This window comes from Limulus polyphemus, unplaced genomic scaffold (genome assembly GCF_000517525.1).
Source record: "Limulus polyphemus unplaced genomic scaffold, Limulus_polyphemus-2.1.2 Scaffold1760, whole genome shotgun sequence".
In the NCBI taxonomy this organism is placed as follows: domain Eukaryota; kingdom Metazoa; phylum Arthropoda; class Merostomata; order Xiphosura; family Limulidae; genus Limulus; species Limulus polyphemus.
The window spans coordinates 148553-169582 of NW_013667370.1; the positions used below are offsets into that span (position 1 = coordinate 148553).

The 21030-nt window shown below is 30.2% G+C and overlaps 1 protein-coding gene across 1 annotated transcript in view; it reads right to left on the reverse strand.

Annotated features, from left to right (window-relative positions):
- LOC106464851 (prolow-density lipoprotein receptor-related protein 1-like) overlaps window positions 1-21030 on the reverse strand; it is a 141039-nt gene that overhangs the window by 47966 nt on the left and 72043 nt on the right. The window contains exons 23-32 of the mRNA XM_013925008.2: window positions 20566-20771; window positions 19910-20097; window positions 15752-15969; window positions 13801-13989; window positions 13017-13158; window positions 8529-8749; window positions 6877-7008; window positions 6606-6725; window positions 5550-5786; window positions 2535-2651 (exon numbers count right to left, since the gene is read on the reverse strand). Of these exons, the coding sequence (XP_013780462.1) occupies window positions 2535-2651; window positions 5550-5786; window positions 6606-6725; window positions 6877-7008; window positions 8529-8749; window positions 13017-13158; window positions 13801-13989; window positions 15752-15969; window positions 19910-20097; window positions 20566-20771 (1770 nt within the window). The remainder of the gene's footprint in view (window positions 1-2534; window positions 2652-5549; window positions 5787-6605; window positions 6726-6876; window positions 7009-8528; window positions 8750-13016; window positions 13159-13800; window positions 13990-15751; window positions 15970-19909; window positions 20098-20565; window positions 20772-21030) is intronic.

Here is a 21030-nt window from a genome sequence, read left to right on the forward strand (position 1 = left end):
GAAATGTTCATCTTTTTAGACAAACACAAAGAAACACAGCTTACAAAAAGTGTAAAAGTATGGATAAATAAAAGTTTTGTATATAAAAATCTGTTTAACACAGCTTATTATGTAGCAACAAGAAATGAATCATTCAGAAAGTTTTCAAAATTATTACCTCTAAAGAGCAAAAATGGTGTTGAAGTAGGTACAAACTATTTGAATGACATGCAAAGATTTTTGTATAAGCACATCAGAGGTTTTGAAAGATGAAACAATAGAAGATTTAAGAAAGGCCAGATATATTAGTATCCTCACAGATGGATCAACAGACAAAGGAATGATTGAACAAGAGTTAGTTTATGTACTCTACATGGGATGAAATAGAAAACTGAAAACCAAACTAGCTAATATAGTGGCATTTGATCATGGAAATGCAGATAGAGTAAAAGAGGGAATTCTGAAAGAGCTTCAATGTTTGGGAGTTACACCAGAAAGGCTTAATGAAAACTTTGTCAGAATTAATACAGATGGGGTGGCTGTGAATCTTGGGAAATTGCCAGGTGTTGTGAAATTACTTTTGGATACAATAAATGAAAATTCAGAAGAAAATAAGAAAGATGACAATTATATTGTAGTAGTTCATTGCAATGCACACAAACTAGAACTAGCAGTTTTTAATGCTAAAAAAAAAAATTGGGTATCTTGATGAACCTAAGAATGTCTTGAAAGGCAAATTCAAGTTGTATCATTACTCATAAAAAGGCAGGAGAGAACTTTATAGCTACCACAGATAAAGGTGACAAAGCAAGGATCTACACAAATGAGTTGAAAACAGAGATTTTTCTAACCTTCTTACATTTCATGAGAGACTAGACAAATCTGTTGTCTGAGGTTTCAGCCCTTTTTCAACGAAAGAAAAGTCTAATTTCTAAAGTAGGAAAGAGGATGAATGAATTAGAGAAAAAATATGTCAACATGAGAAGAAGGTGAGGCAAATGTTGAGAAAATTTCTGAGTGAAACTAAAAATGGTGAATTTAGAGGGATGAAAGTGAAGTCACCATGATGCAACAGAGCAAATAAATGGTGACAATAATAAGCTATTGTCCTCAGCTGAATTCTACCTGAAACACAGATTCATAAAATGCCTTGGATATGAACCGCACTCTCTGTTCAACATATTCAATTTTCACCTTTGTTCAAGTAAAGATAATAGTAATAAATAATTCAGAGGCCACAACAGTCCTGAAGAGTTCAGATGCTATGGAAATGAGAAATTGAGAAACTGTTGACTATACTGCCCACAGTTATCAGAAGAAGAAAAGAAATATGCCTTGTAAGTTATTAGACTTGAAAATGTACATCACCAGAAATCTCAAGAAACTGTTACAATATGAAATCATCTTGGTCAATGAGGATTCTGAGCATTTAACATATTTTGCCCCTAGTAAACATTATGTTGACAATTTCTTTATCAATGGCAGAATGTGAAAGAGGATTGAGCCAACTTAATACCATTAAGATGAGGATATGCATAACTCTAAGTCAAAAACTTTGCTCTGTAAAGACTAAGATAAGAAAAAAAATGTACATGGTGAAATATTGTTGAATTTAAAGGCTAGACTGAACTGCTCAAAGTTAAGAAAAACTAAAATTTTGTTCTCTGTTAATACACGTTATTTTAGCCAGTTTCTTAGTACTTTGCTGAATTACTTGTCCTGCTTTTTCATAGTATTTACAATATTATCATTTATAATACCATAAATAATTGAAAAATGCAGAAGTGAAACTTTAGGTCTACTCGTCCTATAGTTGACAGACAAAAAAAACTTCAGGCCTGATGTGATACCTAAAATAATTAAAAGTGTAATTTCCTTAGAAGTTTTTACAAGTGATACCTAATATATTAAAAACAGAATTTACTTTAGGTGATACCTCAGATAACAAAAGTGTAATTTACTCATAAGTGTTTACATGTAATACCTAAAATAACATAAGTATAATTTACTTGACAATGTTACATATGATTGCTAATAAAGACTTACTTTCCAATGTTTACATGCGATACATAAAATAAAGTTTTACTTATAAGTATTTATGTGTGTTACCTAAATAACAAAAGTAGTCCTTACTCAAGTGTATTAACATGTGACATCTGGAATAATATTTAGAGTCATAATGCATGCTTAATAACCTTTACATATAAATACCTAGAGGAATAAAGTATGCTGTACATAGTAACGTTTAGACATAATACCTAAAATAATAAAGTTTATTTTGCTTAAGTGTTTACATGTTTTAGCAAAAGGGAAGAAATATATTTTTTTTCAACTATTCTGGGTGCATAAACAAAACTATACTCACTTTTTAAATATGTCATTCTGATTTTTCATTAAATTACTTATTAGAATAAAAGCTATTTATTGTCAAATCTTTTTTTTTTTTTTATATTTCTAATAAATCAGCTATATATCATTTATACTTTCTGGGAGAAATAACAGAACTAAACTTAATAACTTCTATCCTAAACTTAACTTGTTTTAACCACACTTACTACAGTTGGCCTCATCACTGCTATCCAAACAATCTACTTCTCCATCACACTGCTTTGATACATCGAAACAGCGACCATCATTACATTGAAATTCCTCTTCAGAGCATTCTCTTGGTGCTGTAAATCACACACATAGAGCATATTTTTTACTTTAAATATAGAAGTGAGATGTGCTAGAAAAGTTTTTCTGATCACATAAAATATCAGAGAACAAACAACTAATGGTTGATAACCTATACAATCACTTAAATCTTATCACTAATTAGTTACTAATTACTTTCAGTATCTAAAATGACAAAAACAGTGGAGAAGTGGATAAGACACGAACCTCACTAACAACAACACCCAGAATTAAACCCTGGCACCTATCACCACAAAAGTAGTCCTTTTCAGGACCTCTCTGAAAACAGCAGTTACTGGTCAAAAGGCAGGATATAAACTATTTAGTATCAAGTATTAAAAAAATGTAACTAATTAATAATTACTTAGATGATGGTTTTGGCTATTAATCACAATAACAAATGATATTCAACTGCCTCAAACTTACTGTATGATTTTAAAGAACTATACAAGTATTTTAGCATTAGACATCCAAGTTTACCTCAATGTCTAGAACAGTGTTTCCCAACCTGTGTGTCTTCAGACATGAACAGGTATGCCACAGAATTTTGAAAAGGCACACATGCAAAAAATAAATAAATGAAAAGTATTGATATACAGATTAATTTTGTGGATGGAATCAAAGTGTATTCTGTCTTGTTGCACTTTTGATGTACGTGAGTGGATGTTATGTCACATTATGCTCTAATGACATTATGTGGTAAAGAGTGGTGTGTTGGGCGAGTTTTCATAATGTGCCACACACATTTTTATTAGTCATAGTGAAACTGACAAGATAAAGTTGGTTGAGGTACAGTGGTCTAGAATAAGGTTAGACAAACTGGTTGGGAAACACTGGTCTAGAATAAGGTTAGAAAATAGAATGTGACAGAAAAAAAAAGGAGTATTTTGGAATATGTGAATTAGGCATCATTGCTATGAATTTGTGTTTCATTTAAACAAAATCATTAATTATTTATTATTAAATTAGAACAGCAACAGCACAAGTATCTTATTAAACAAAATGAACTGGTAATATAACCCATTATGATCATCATATATATGGTATTTTACCAAAATTAACCCTCTCTGCCTGGGTATTATTTACTGCGCATGTCACAAGATTTTAGTGACTTATATTCAAAATTTAATTAAACTACTCTCTGCTTATGTTATACCAATTGGTATAGCATAAAATTGTAGCTAATAATCCATATTTTAATAATATATAAGTTTTAAAATTCTTAATTTTATAAGGCAATATTAAAAAAAATCCCGAATTTCCCCTTCATGAGAAATGTGACACTTTTTCTCTAGGCATCTTATCTTCTATTTTATTCACCACCCCTCCAATAAGTACGTAATTTAATGTAAATTACTCACTATAAAATCATCTTTGCTCAGACAAACCAATAATTTTATAGCCTTCAAATGTGTTTAGTTATAGATCCATCAAATAGAAAATCAGACCCCTCTTGCAACACCCACCTGTCACATCCTCTCTTTCAGGATTTGTTAATAGATCTGTATTACTCTTAATACTATATTATGTATAACCAATAGAAAGCCAAAGTTTTCATCTATGAAATGAGGTATTATACTTTGTTGTTTTCTGAACAAAGAATTGTCATTTTCTCTGTTAGTACAAGCTTCATTTCCATAGGAAAGATAACAATTAGCTTGAATGAAATGTGACAGCTCTTGTTGCATAGCTAGAAAGCCAGAAAAACTGTGATAGGTAGGGGAAATGTCTGCTATTTGCATGTTATTATTCTATTTTCTTTGATGCATTATTTAATTAAACAAAAATTATTTATTGCATTAATACCATTAGTATAAAGAAAAGTTGGGTTAAGTGTCACCGACAGTTGGAAGCAAAAAAATAGAAGACCCTGGGTATGTACTCTATTTCTTGTTTTTCATTTATTATTATAAAAGTAATTAAAATGTAAAAACAGAGATCTCTTTAGGTTAGTTAAGGTTAGATTAGGTAAAATATATAATAATATAATAAAAATGTTTCACGAGTGATTTACAAATTATAATGGAATGAATAGTACTAGTTAGGCATGGTTCAAATGGCAACCAAAGGGCAATAAAACAATAAAATTTAATTATAAATAGATGTATACTGTTAAGAGTTTAAAGCTACTTAGGAAAAACAAATGTAGTTTCATGTTACAATTTGAAGTCATTCTAGAAAGAAAAAAAAAGGGTAATTTAGATATATTTAGATTTTGTATTTTTTTTGGGTGGTTACAAGGTCAGTTAAATTGACCAACAGAAAATAACAGATAAAATATAAAGTTTTACTGAAAACAAACATTTCAAATGTATTTAGGAGGTTTTGGAGATTGCGCAAATGAAATTTTAGATTTTTGAGATGAAGAAAAGTATTAGTATTCTTAATTTGAAAATCACTTTGGGTGCGGACTAGTAAGAAAAATACTTCATGTATTCACGGACAAATCTTTTTTTTAGTTATTAAAAATACTTCACTAAAATATGAAGACTAATAATGTTTAGTGAAAGTCTGCCAAATTTTGTGAAAATATACACACTATATTGAAAGTTAGTAGCATCAAAACTATAAAGACTCTAAATGAGTACAAAGAGGTCATGTGGTCAGTTAATTTGACTGAGCCCATGTTGAGAGAGTTAAATAAATGATTCAAAGCTCACTCACTATGTTTTCCATAGTTAATGCCACCTCGTTTTTTCTTCTTTACTGGTTTGAAGTGAGCTAGTTTTCTTGATACTTTTAATAATATTATTTTGAAATGTTGGCTTTATCAATTACACACAATTACCATATTAAAAAGAAAAAATTATACTTATATTTTTCATCAATGTTATTACAAACAAAAGACCAATACATAAACAAAAATTGTCCAAGGGTTACAGAAAGAAACATACGACAGTTTTCTTCATCTGAAAAGTCACCACAGTCATCATCCAAGTCACACCGCCAATTTGTGGGAATACAACGATTGTTCTTGCACTTGAAATAGTTTAGAGAGGTACATGTTTTTGAGCAGGAGGGAGGTTCATCCTCATGGTCAGTGCAGTCATTGTCACCATCACATTTCCAGGAGAGAGGAATACAGCGGCCAGAATTACATCTAAAGTAATTTTCTGGACAAACCCGAACCTCTGTCAGAAACAAGAGTACAAGTAAAACTATGCTAAGAAATCAAATTTTATTTTATTTGATTTATTCATCTTATGGCCACACAAGAAAAAAATTATCAGGTTTTGGGACTTTTTTTTTAAAGCATAAAGTACGTAGGCATACATGTTTTTTGCTCCTGTTTCGAATCCTTTGTTAATTAGATTTAAGAGTTAGTGATGAAAAATATCCTTAGATTTCAACAAAACACTGTCAAGGAATTTTAATGTACCTTTTATGTTCTTCACAAATACTCCTATCAAAAAAAGAAATGTTTTAACAATCAAGTTGTTTAAAAAAACATTATATTTTCTGTTCCAAGTTACTATATCACTTCTCTACATCATGTGCTTATGTCTATTTAGTGTGCACATCTTTCTAGGCAAATTCCACCAAGAGAACAAATGATTAAGCACATGTAAAAGCTTAACTGCTAGGTGAAGTACTCTGGTTTTTTGAACACGTGCCCAGGTACTTTAGATGAATACAGCAAAAAGCAATTTTTTCTTCTTCTCTAAGAGAGAGAGAGAGAAAAAAAATCCACACAAATCTTAATATCTTTTTAGGGGTGGGGAGGTAGAATGGAACACAATTATTGTTGTTTTAGGTTCGGTTTAGAAATACAATTTTAAACAGCACTTGGTGGAAAATAAAATCTATTTTGAGCATAAAAAATGGTTTTAATCTCAAATCTTCCATGACATACCTCTTATCTGAATAAAAGTGTTACAAGAACAAATATGACTAGCACATGAACATAACAATAACATGTCCATGTTATTGATTCCAAACATCATACATACCACATGAAGCAGGTTCATCAGACATATCGTGACAGTCATTGTCTCCATCACAAACATACACTTGTGGTACACAGCGGGAATTGTTACACTGGAACTGATTGGCTAAACAAGTTTTTGGTGCTAAAAAAATAAAAGAAGAAATTAAATTCAGAACATTAAATTTTCTCTTCAGTATTTATGAAGCATATATTTAAAATATTTATAGATACAATTTAGTACAATGTGAAAAGAAATTGAAACAGTGAAACTGCTTCAGTCATAATCAACTTACGACAATCATCTTCATCTTCACCACCATGACAATCCTTTTCTCCATTACATCGTTGAGAAAGATTGATACACTGTGAAGAAAAGTTCCCATACCTTGGGCATTTAAACTGACTTGGTAGACATGTGTGGTTGTCTGCAAGTAAAAGAAAAAAAATCATATTGTTTCTTTAGTTTTGAAAGTTTCTACATCTGCATGGTTGTCTGCATATAAGGAAATAAATAAATTTCTTGTGCCTTGAAAGTTGCAATATCATGAATACTGAGAATGTCTGTGTGCATACAAACAAAAGTAGGGCTAAACAGTTGTCTGTATGCACAAACAAAAGTAGTCTAGTGATTGGTGTGCTGGACTGTAGATCTGTGGTTCATGTCCCATTATGCTTAATAAAGAATTGTGCTTTGTGTTATAAGAGTGACAGTCAAATTCCACTATTCAGTCTCACAAAAGCACCCCAAGAGTTGTCAGTGTTGACTGGCTACCTTCCATCTAGTCTATCACTTTAAAATTAGAGCATGGCTTGTACAGGTAACCATCCTATAGCATTTTGCAAAATTTAACAAAAAAACAAAAACTTTTAGTACTGAAAAGTCCATACCTTAAATATCTGACTTGATACATTTTAACAGTTATCTGCATGTAAAGAAACATACTAATTTTTTTTAACTTTGGAAGTTCTCATACCTTAAACATTTTAACTCAATTAGAATAAAATGTAAGTGCTTGTGTGTGTGTGTGTATAAAGAAACATACTTATTCTTTTAACTTTGGAAGTTTCCACATTTAGGACATTGAACTGATTTAATAGACATTGTGCAGTAGTCTGCATATAAAAGAGCATCCTAAATTCTTACTTTTGAAATGTCCAGCATTTTAAACAATTGAGCCAAATTAGCAGACATACTGTTGTATCAGCAAAGCTTAGCAATCATTAATGTTAGCATGAAGTACCATAACATTAGGTTTCATAACACTAACTGATACAAAACTTTGCAAACATGAGGCATCTTTGAACAGATTCAATCATCACAAACAACTTTTCTATATCCTAAATCTTGGTCATATTAATTAAAAGAATATGATAAAAATATGAATTATACAAGTTACGTAAAATTATTTCAGAATGTTAACTCAAGACAAAGGAAAAACACAAAATGCAAAAGCTCTAGTACTTAACTATACTATATTATCAGGTACATAACCATACTTGTATCTTCTTACTAAAATAATCAGTTAATGACTAAGTGCCATATCAGCAATAAATTATTACATCAGAACAAAAAAAGTTTAGATTGTAGATGACTGCTATGTAACACAACATGGACTGTCACATTCAACCATTAAACTTTTGTTCATATTTAAAACATAAAGAACATTTGCTCAATGAAAACTTTTAATTGTATATAAATAAATAAAAAGGTCGGTTTGATAAACACATTTGTAATTACCAACAAAAAACATAATGTCCTATTGTTAATTTGTATCAGTATACTTACAAGGATTAATTAAAACTTAATGTTGAATTGTAAATTTGTATCAAAATAGCTTTAATTGTGAACTCAAGTCAACTTTTCCATTGTTCAGTTGTATTAACATAAAAATTTTTTTTTTCATTCAAGTAAGCACACACACTGCTCAAAGGTGTTTCTACTTACCACAGTTTTTTTCATCTGAATTGTCACCACACTGAGAGATTCCATCACAGAGTTCCCTAGGTTGAATACATTTGCTGTTATTACACTGAAACTGTCCAGGTATGCATTTAAAGGGTGGACAGTCTGTAGGTTCATCTGTCCTGTCTCCACAGTCATCTTGCCCATCACAGCGCCACCAAGAAGGAATACACTTGTATGTATATGGACACACAAATTGGGAGCTACCAAAAACATATATTAAACATAACAAAATAAGGAACTTTGTTCTAAACTTCATGCAATCTTCTAAAAATAAAACTAATATCAGAAGCATTAAAATTTAATTACAGACTATAGTGTTATTCACTATTAACAGCTATTTGTAACTGTACTTTATGAACCTTGTGTTTAATAATTGCACCCAAATACAATTCTTTGATACTTTTGGTACTCAACCAGAGCTTTCTCCAGGTTTCAGCATTTGAGAGACCTTTCTTATTTTAAAATTTTGAGAGCTAAAAGGAAAAGTTAAAGAGTCCCTGCACTAAATGATGCAAGACACAGCTTTAGGGGTCAAGAGTGTAACGTGTACCATTTTGTGCTCTGACATTACAGTAGTTTGATATCACATGATAATACATTTGGGCTGATAACAACACACACTTTCATTTATTTTCATTAGGTAAGGTGAAAGCATTTTTAATTTTTTTCTCTCTTGGAAAATTTAATGTTGTGTATGGGGTGTGGTATTGAATAGCCTAACCACAGATTTATACAATATTTGTAAATGCTACTGCACTTCTAGATGTAGTTCATTGATGGAGGTTATTACATCAAAATCAGACAGTAGAAAGAGCAGCCCATATATGAAACTTGCCGATTCTTCTAAAGACAGAAATAACAGATTCATAAATAAGAATCAGTACGAGTTAATACACAAATATATTTATTGAAAAATAAGTAAATTACTGTTGGTTCAGTCTTCAAGAACACTGGTCTTTGAAACCATTTTCATAAATAAAAATTAAGCATGGATTTATGCACTATAAAGGATCATGTGTCATAAATGAGTGCTAACCTAATTTTGGGCATTATAAACCTTCAGACTTACTACTGAGCCACTGGGGGAGGATGTCAATATTTTAAATAAGTACCCTGTAAGTATTGTAGCTGGAAGTGATATTGTCATTAATATTTTCAAGATACAGATCATTTGAGATCTAACAATGATAAATAAATATCCCATTACTCGGAGTACTGAAAGTCCCGAGTACACATTTGAGAAAGTTTTTATGACCCCAACAGGTATTTTGGGGGGCATAGATGTACATATGTGTGTTAATGGAAGCATTGTTCAATCTTCATATGAATGCAGTCATTACCATAAGCAGGGGCTGGTTAATGGTTCCATTCCACAATCAATAATCTCCTTAACCCAAATCAAGGTTAAAACCTCACAAAACGGTACAATTTTTTAAAAATCTAATAAATTTTTTACCCTCTATTATTAACAATGACAAAAAAGAAAACAATAAATAAAAAATCCCAGTCACGTTAACAAAATTATACTTTTAATTCCAGTCAACTATCATCCATATTCTTTTGGAATCTTCTGTAATCATAGTAACCAATGAAAATTTGGTCTGAAGTTCAAAGGCCAAGAAATAAGCAGCATTCTATACAGTAATACTTTAGTGTATTAAAACAGAAGAAGCTGGGGTTTATACCTGTAAGCATAAAAAAATATAGAATCAGTTTTAAATGTGTTTTACAGTTAAAAGAACTACTAGTTATCTCAATATCTGTATGGTACGTACATTTTTGAGAATACAGAATATCTATGTATGTCATGTCCTCAGGAAATACGTGCTAAGGTCTAGATCACAGTTGATTTCTTGAAGTTTAACATGGACTGAACATATCAAATGATGTTTTAACTCTTGAAGGATCAAGTATTCAGTGATGTACCAATAGTTCTGACATATTCACCACATACACGTTTGAAACACTTCATCCAACAGATTTATAATTATAACAATTCTTATTTTTTTTCAGTTATAATTGTGATCAGTAATTACTGCTTTTCTTACAGTTCAGAGCATTATTAGAAAGCAGATGTTTTCATAAAAGATGTCAGACTTGTAGCAATCAGTTTCAGTAGCTTTTACACAACAAGGTAAACAGAAATCAACCAGACAAGAATAGTTTACATTTTGCTTGTTTGTTTGTTTTGAATTTCGCGCAAAGCTACACAAGAGCTATCTGCATTAGCCGTCCTTAATTTAACAGTGGAAGGCTAGAGGGAAGACAGCTAGTTATCACCACTCACAGCCAACTCTTGGGCTTCTCTTTTACAAGCAAATAGTGGGATTGTCCGTCACATTATAACACCCCCCATGGCTGAAAGGGCGAGCATGTTTAATGGGATGGGGATTCAAATCCGGGACCCGCAGATTGCAAGTCAAACGCCCTAGCCACCTGGCCATTACATTTTGCTTACCTTGATTTAATTATGAAACAAAATAAGCAGTAAATGAAGTAAAACAGTATTATTTGCACGTACCTGCACTAAGTGAGCATATTTTAAATTATTATCAATAAATTGATCTAAAATAACTTGTTCTTGTTACCACTTTTGTTGGAAATGTGACTGAGAAAGTAAGTTCCTGAGCTGTTATTTATTGTAGAAGAGATTTTCAATACTTTCTTCATTCCTTTTAACATTCAAAAACTTGCAAGACAGGCCTAGTATTATTTATCAATAATGTTTCAATGATTTGGATAAATTACAAATACTTGACCTAATAAACACTTGTCCCAAATTTTTGAATTTTGTACACTACAATTTTCCAATTTTTTTTTCAAAATGGGAGACCTCTTCCTCAAACTTTTAGATTAATCTTTGGAATGCAACTCTATTTTAATTATCTTTATTACATCATTAGAGCTAAATATTACTGAAAAACATACATATTAGGAATATAAACCTATTATAGCTACCTGTGATAAACTAGATGTCAGCCTAACAACATGAAAAACATCATGAAAATATTATCTCAGAATATTTTGATATCATATTTTTTGCTATTTCATTAACCCTTCTGCTACGAGCTCAGTGGATTACACTAACCTTGTGACCCCAAAGTGAACATCAGTTTACATACTTTAACCTTTAATATGTTTTGTGTATCTTCATGAAATCTGGCAAGTTTTCAGTAAACATTATCAGTCTTTTGTACATAAAAAATCAATTTTTTTATTTTGGTATTTTTATTAAACATTTGTCCATAAATATGCAGTCACAATTTTGACTTTTCCAAGCGCAAAGTGATTTTCATATTAAGATCAAAAGTACCTTTACTCATCTGAAAATTGTCAGATTCCATAACATCTCCTAAATAAATATCAAACGTTTTTTTTTTCAGCAAATCTTTATATTTTATCTGTTATTTTCTCTACCCTAACTCTATACTCTACCTCGTAACCATCATAAAAAAATACAAAATGAATCTAAATTACCTTTTTTCTTTCTAGAATGACTGCAAATTGTAACAGGAAACAACATTTCCTATCCTAAATAGCTTAAAGCTCATAACAGTATACATCTGTTTATACCATGCCTAACTAATAATCCCATCACACAAGTAGTAAAACAGTTGATGAACATGTAGCTCAAGTTACCATACTAAATTAAGTAATGCACAAGCTGCTCACGAGCATACATCATGAAGAATTATTATTTTTTTTATTATCTTACTTGATATAACCTAAGTTTCTAATTTTTTACATTATAGTTACTTTTATAATAATAAATAAATAAATGAAAAACAAGAAATATGATACTTACCTGTGTCCTCATTTTTTGCAGTCAACTGTCGATGAAACTTAAGCCTACTTTTTAAATTAATGGTAATATCACACTAAATAATGTTTTATTTAATTAAATACTGTGATTTTATAAGCCAAGCAAGAATTTTTACATCTGGGTGGCAGACCTAGTTGGCAACATATAGGATGAGCATGTGTGGTGACAGAGTGCTCTAATCACCACAACATGCCAGACCTACAATCAGGCCCGCTGAAGCTTGATACATTAAGAACGACTGAAATAATAATTTGAGTAATAATTAATATGTATTTGTTACTTTATATATTTAATAGATATTTGTTGTTACTTTATTAACGTTTTTACACTTATATTGTGTGGTAAAAACGACTGCTGCTATGATTTTGTCTGGTTTATGAGCTCGTTGCTGTTCTAATTTAGGATATTTTTAATAAATTCTTGAAAATGTTAAAAAAAAGAAAGTGAAAGGGGGCCCAGTGAAGATGTTTGCCCCGAGTCCCGTGCTGGTTCTCAACGTTCCTGCCTACAATGATAATAGAATAGTTTAATTAAATTTTGATTGTAACTTTCTAAAAAGTCATGGAATGCACACTTTGACCTACACATAGCGAGAGGGTTAATAGACTATACTATTTCACTTTATGTCACAAAAAAATCCTAACCTGGAACAATTGCTTTCACAAGAAACAGAATCAGCTTGTAGAATGTAGTTTTCTGGACAAGAACAAACACTTCCACCACCAGGTTTCAACAGACAAAGTGTGCTACAGCCTCCATGATTATTACATGGATTCAGTCCTTTAACTGTGGAGTAAAACAAATATTATTACAGTCTTCCATATTACAGTAACATTTACAGAACTGAAGTATAATTTGTTTATGTGAAATATGTTTATCTTATTAACATTAATGTATTTACCACTTTTTAATCTTATTTCTATTTTAGAAAAAGAAATTTACCACAACTTATTACTATTTCTTTATCTTAACATACAATGTAATTGCCCTAATTTGTAAGTCAGTCCATGTTTTGTTATTAATTAAACAGTGTTTGCCTTGAGTTATGTATGATGTATATTATACTCTCAAAATGATAAACTAGCATTTATACAGCAGCCAATAAAAGCTTTCATCCTATTCTATCATCAATGAAAGGATAATGACAAGACTTCACACAAAATTATGATTTACTTTTAACTAATAACAATGATATATGACTATATAGCAACTACCAAAGTGTTTTACAATCTACTGCAACAACTATTACAGTGTTCATGGCAAGATTTCAAACAGCAACCACTAGAAGTGTTGTACAATGTACTCCAAAATAATGTGATACATAGCTAAAAGTGATTAAGTTTTTACAGTAACCACAGAAAAATTATTTACATTTTATTTCAAATAGGATGTTGAAGTAATTTGTTATTTACTATAATTCATACATACTTGGTTTCTGTCGCAGAGGGTGAAATACTTGAATGTCCATTGGTCGATGAGCTAGAACTGATACAGTTCTGGTTTTCTGACACGAGTATTTGTGGCAACTCTCAACACTTTTGGTTTCCCAGTCAGTCCAATAAAGATAATCCTCAAACACAGAAAGAGCAAAGATATGATGGGCTGTACCTAGGGTGCCTACCAAATAGTATAACAAATATCATAAGTATTTAAGCAAAATGTCAAAAGAAGAGCAAGTTTTTTATCAAGTTTTTATGACATTATAAAAAACATTTACAGGAAATGCCAATGAAAATCATTGCTACTCCATCACATATGTACTCAAAAAATTCTTATAAAAGAGGAGTGTAATTTAAAAAATATTATGGAATTTAATATCAAATATTGTTTGTTACCCATAACACTTAAAAATTCATGATGTGAAATATAATTTTGGTCCAGTGATGTAGGTTGCTATGTATTACAAGTTAATGGCAAGACAAGCAACCACACACACAAACCAAAAACAGGACAATTGTTTGTTTGATATTATGCACAGAACTACCAACCAACTATATATATATATATATATATAATTGTAATATTACATACATAGTGAAAGTGAAATAAGAAAATAGGAACAACACAGCTACCAAACAGACATGTACCACCTGGGTACACACCAAAGTGGGTAGTTATACAATGTACCCTGGTTTTTGAGGTACTGCAAAACTGAGGTTAAACTGGATAAATGTGTCTTACTTCTGCCAGTACCTCAAAAACCAGGGCACACTGCATAACTACCCACCTTATGGTGTGTGCCCAGGTGGTACATGTCTGTTTTGTATCTGTGTTGTTTCTATTTTCTTTCATTTTCTATGTTATATTACAAATAATTATTTTTCACCTAAGGTTTGGATATGCTGTGTTAAATTCACACTATTCTTCCTTACGATGTAATCTCTTTTTTCTCTTTCTCTCTTTTTTTTCTATTTTTAAATTACATATATACACTATATAAGTCCCATTCATCAAATAATAAAAAATAAAGTATAAAAATGGTACTATAATATGAAGACGTGTTTACAGAGTGAAGATGGACTGATTCCTTTTATTAAATTACAATACCTACATGTGACAAACTGGTACTATCATCTTAAAACAAGCACTTTCTTATTAAATACGGACAAATTCCATTTATTAAATAAAAATATCTACCACATTGTTACTATCATCAGAAAAAATTAGTATAAAAGAAAGCTTCATGTGATTTTACATTCAGGAAGTTATAAATTTAGATTACATCTTAGCAGTATCTATACTATAAGTGTGTATTTTGTGTTAAACTCAGAAGTTCGTGTATGGGGTAGAAAGAATATCTAAAATGGACAACTTGGAGCAAAGAAGTGTTATGTGATACAGAGAATTGATGACAGTTTATTTAAATATTGAACTTTGAAATTAAGAAATCAAGACCTAGATAACATAAATTTGAATTATACACTACTTTGTCATGCCACATTTACTGATATAAATTCACAATAAAGTAGTTTAATTAAATTTTGAATGTAGCTCTGAAAAAAGGTTGTGACATGCACAATTTAATCCTACTCATACATATGTGCTTAATATTATCCTTTGACAAAAAATGTTCTTAAGAAACAAAATCTTGAAGTAATCATAATGAATAACAATATTATCATCATTCTTTGATGAAAAAGTATTTACACAAAACAAAGTTGGAAACTCTCCTTCTAAGTGATAGCAGGCACCTGTACACCCAAAGTTTTTGCAGGACATGGCAGTAACCATAATGACTTACAATGGTAATATTATTCTTCAACAAAACGTTTTTATAAAAATCAAAACTGGACAAAAATCCTTTCATGTTATAACAGGACCATGCACCCCAAAGTACTTACAGGACGTGATGTTATGAAACACAACATAGTTTACTCACTCCTTTTTGCTACTATTCTTTTATTTTTTCCTTCTGAGTCTGCAACAGCAATGTAGTCCTCACTTGCATCAGCCCAAAATATTTCCTTGGTCTCATAATCCATAGTCAGTCCATTAGGCCATTTTAGTGATTCGTTCACCAGGATTTCAGGGTTACTACCATCCATGCCAGCCTTCCCAATATAGGGCTTCTCACCCCAGTCTGTCCAATACATATATCTAAAACACAACCCAAAGTATTGACATTCTACAGAATTAGGGCTAGAGTATAAACAAATAACTATAGTCCTTTCATCAATACTAGCATTTTAACAAAAAAATCAATTTTATTGTAAACAATTTCTTATTTATTTAATCAGTAAAGTCTTGAAAAATAAATAGTTAGTTATTCAGTTGTTTGATTTTAAAAGCTTAATTTATAAATCCATAGTTTCTGTATCAACCATTTTATGTTACATTACAAAGAAACATACATTAGGTTTGTATCAAATCTTTCAAATGTAAATACAACAAGAAAAAATCTTAAAATGTTTCTTTCATTTATTTATAAGAGCATAGAAAATGAGAATTTAACACCTTCACTTTCACTGAATAATGTTCATTCTAGCTACAATCAAAATCACAATGGTAATGCACTGAATACTATAGCTTTTAATATGTTTTGTGTATCTTCATGAAATTCCATAAGCTTTCAGTAAACATTACAAGTCTTTTGTGGACAAGAAAATCAGAATTTTTAACGAAGTATTTTTATTAAAAATTTCTTTGTGAATATATGGAGTCAAAGTATTGACTGCTCGAAGTGCGAAGTGATTTTCATGTTAAGATTAAAAATACTTTTCTTCATTTGAATATTGTCAAATTTCATTTGTGTAATTGCTAAATCCTCTTAAACAAATACCAAACGTTTCTTTTTTCAGTAAAACTTTATATTTCAGCTGTTATTTTCTCAACCCTAACTCCATACACATTTGATCAATTTGACGAGCCTCATAACCACCATAAAAAAAATATGAAATAAATTTAAAGTATCCTTTTTTACTTTATGGAATGACTTCAAATCATAAGAGGAAAGTAAAGTTGTTTATCCTAAATAGCTTAGAGCCCATAACAGTATACCTTTATTTTTACTTAAATGTTATAGTTTTATTGCCCTTTGACTTGTGTCTAACTAATAATTCTGTCATACAAGTTGCACATCACTCAGCAAATGTGTAGCTTATGTTACTGCACCAAATGACATAATGCATGAGCTGCTCGCAAGCATATCTTATGAAGAATTATTATTATTATTATTTTTACCTTACCTGATCAAACCTAACAAGTTTCCAATTTTTATATTTTAGTTACTTTTATAATAATAAATAAATAATATGCATGAAAAACAAGAAATATAGTACTTACCTGGGTCTTTTTTGCTTTTGACTTTCAATGAAACCTAAGCCTACTTTTTTAAACTAATACACTAAATAATTTCTTATTTCATTAAATAATATACCTAAGAACACAGAATAATAACATATAAAAAGCAGACAATGTCTTATAACTATAACAATTTTTCTGGCATTCTAACTGAGCAATATGAGCCATTAACAATTCAGCTAAGCTCTTCAATGTGTTTCCCATGGGAATAAAGTTTGAACTGAAAGCAAAGTAGACAATTCTCTGTACGGAAATAACAAACATGTCATTTGATCAATTATAACTCTGGCTTTCTATTTGTTATAAATAATACAGTATAAAACATCATAGAGAACTATTGGTAATTTGTGAAAAGAAGATGTGACAGGTGGACATGGCAAGTGGTTCTGATTTTCCAGTTTATGGCTCCATAAACAATTAAGGTTAAAGGCTCTACATATTATGTTTTGTCCCGAGTAATATTTACGAGTAATATTACATTAAATTCCAAACTTCTCAGAGGGGTGGTAAATAAATTAGAGAAGAGGGAAAACCTAGAGAGAAAATGTTACAATTCTCATACTAGGGAAGAATGGGAAGTTTTTTAAATACTTCCTTATAACATTAAAAACTTAAACTTTATTTAACCTGATAACAATGATGTACTTCAAAAGTAAGTATATTATTTAGCTCTCTTTAAATTATTTCCAATAATAAAACCTGTGGATAAAATGTTTAAAACTTGACAAGAACTTTCATAAAAGTATGTAATTTGAGAAAAATATTTAATTTTGATTTTTTCTACTAGTTCTACCAAAAAATTCGTTATTCAACGTAATTACTTGTACTTGGCCTCTGAATAGTTCAACTGCAAGGTGATTTTCATGTTAAGTATCAAAAATAATTTTTTTTTTTTTTTATCTTACAATATTCACATTTCACTTTCATAATCTTTAGAACTTTCTAAATGAATATCAAAAGTTTCTTTAAGGTAAATGTTTACATTTTATTTGCTATTTTCTCTACATCACTAACTATCTATTATCATCAATATACAGTGCAATGAAATGTTAAAAATTAAGAAATGGAAATATATACATATCTTTTAACTCTTCAATGAATAATCTTAAACATCTTCTTTGGGTCATATGCATAATTTCATGTATTTAACTTTTCACTTCTAGTTTATTTTTAATGTTTTATTTTCCTTTCCTGTTTTTTATCTTTGATTATTTATGTTGACACACATCAACAGATGCCTGCAAGTGATATAAAGCACAATGGCACAGACAGTTTAGCCTCCAGCAAAATATTGTTTGCATTCCCTAACTTTGAGCAAGACAAAGCATAAAATTATAAAATCATGAACCATATCAAATATGAATTTTAAAACAAATAATACACAATTAACTAAAATATAAAAGTAAAACCAAAATGCAATTTAACTGTCTATCACTAATATGTATAATGTGAGAAAAAATAGCCAAGTACTCAGGACCCCACTCTCAACAGTGGACTAATTTTGGAACCCACATTTTTTTAAAAATTTATAATGCAGTGGTTGTGTTCTGAATTGAACTGTGTAATCTGTCACTTATTTGTATTAGTAATGATAAATTTGCTTTTTCTACTGTTTATAAACATGCTATTAAACTTAAAACTGTTGCTTAGCAACACAGTTTCTACTTTGGAAGTGGGAATGGCTTATCTGTAACTGAAGAATTTTTATGTTTTGTCCTACAGAAATTTTTGGAATTTGAATCGAGTTACTCGTAAACAAGCTATATGTGTGTACTTTGAATGTCTGCAAGAACACGTCTGTATTACATGTACTTGTTTCTTGTATATCAGTTCTAAAGTTCAGACATATTGAATCAAGAGATCATCATGGGACAACAAATTAAAATATTTTATTATTGTTTTAGAGGTTTTTTTTTAATTTGAGGAATAAAGACTGAAATACTGTAAAACTTTGAATTATAACATATTTGATAAAAATAATTTCATTAAAATAAATTGACAGTAAAGTGGTTTAATTAAATTTTTTATTGTAACTTGGTAACATGCATAGAAATTTTTAAAAATGGTGTCATTGTTGTAGGGTTAATGTTACAATTTGATTTACTAATTATGTTTTGATGATAACATAAAGAAAAATATACATTTATTACTACTAAATATCTTTTATCCATTGTACATTCGAAAGAGATGAATATTTTGGTTGGAATGTCCGCACTATGTTTTCTACTTTCCGACCTAGAATACAGTAAAAATGCTCAAGAATGATATTTAAGTCTCTTTTCAGAGTGGACACGCACTTTTGTTCACAATAACATTTCATTGTTCTGCATAGTCTACACTAAAAGTGTGTTGATTAAACAATCACATCAAGACTGATGAAATAAATGAAGAGTAGGTTAATCATTCAACATTGGTTTCCATCATTTTTGACAGGCTTTTATACTAGTATTTTTAATAAAACATTTTATGTTTGAAACTGCCTGTTCTAAATAAACCAGTTAAAACAGATTATTGCTTGTATTCCCATCAACACAATGATCAGATTTGACATCAGAATCAACTGTTGTATTTTCACTGGTATTCTTGTAATGAAATGTTAACAAAAAATTAGCTATTTTAGAAAAATTTAAAAATACGGCTCTGTTTTGCTTTGGCACTTGAAGTTCTATTAAATCACATTAGAAATAGTAATCTAACATTTGTTTCTAGATTAGTATTTTCAACCGAAGATAATTACCCTGCATAAGGATCCAAAACTATGGCACGAGGTTCTTCAAGGTGCTTACGAATCAAGATTTTACGGAATTTGCCATCTAGTCTTGATACTTCAATGGTGTCCTTGCCTTTATCACACCAGTATAAATTTCTTCCAACCCAGTCCACTGCTAGTCCATCTGGACTCTGAACTGTCACCTTATGTAAAACCTGTCATGAAAAAGTTCCTTTTAACAATTGCCGTATAGACTTCATGATTCAATTTAAATGAAAGAGAACAATTTATAATACAAGTAATAAGAAAAACATCAAAGAATTATAATAATACAATAATCTAATTTTGGAACCCACATTTTAAAAAAATTTATAATGCAGTGTTTTTGTTTTGAATTGAACTGTGTAATCTGTCACTTATTTGTATAAGTAATATTTTTATTACTAAACATCAATATAAAAGGCACTGTTGCATCTAATGAAAGCAGAAAAAACAGCTAAAGAGTATTTATACTTTTTAATATAAAAAAAGAAGTTCCTAACCATGGTACAGACTAAAGGGAACTGTTAATATTGCTCCCACTGACAGAACCTTCACAACAATAGACACTTGTTCTGTACAATCACAGTACACAAAATATCTACAAAATAATTACAACAACAAATAAAAACAAAAATTCCTACTTGTGGTACAGTTTGGTTGTTACACATTCTGTTAATGCTACTTCCAGTGGTGGTAACCTCAGACCAATAAAGGCATTTTTCTGACCAATCAAAGTCCAGAGCTACAGCATTAGTCAGGTTCTGAGCCACAAGTTCAGTGCTGTGGTTTTCTAAGTCTATCTTATGAATGTAGTAAGAGTTTGAGAAAACTAACTTGGGATGCATACCTGTGAAATATTAACCATATTCAAAATTTTAGATCTCCAAGTAGCTTGTACAATTTCCATTGTTAAAACAGTGAAATAATAAATACTATAAAACATAAAGCCTTGTACTGGTCACATGGTTTAAAAATTGTCTATACACCTGGTAAAAAGTTAAGCACCCCCGTGTTTTTTTCAAGTGATTCAGATTCGACGTTTTTGTGACTGATTATAAATTACCATTCAATCTAAACGTGTTTATCAAATGAAATTATGCATTATT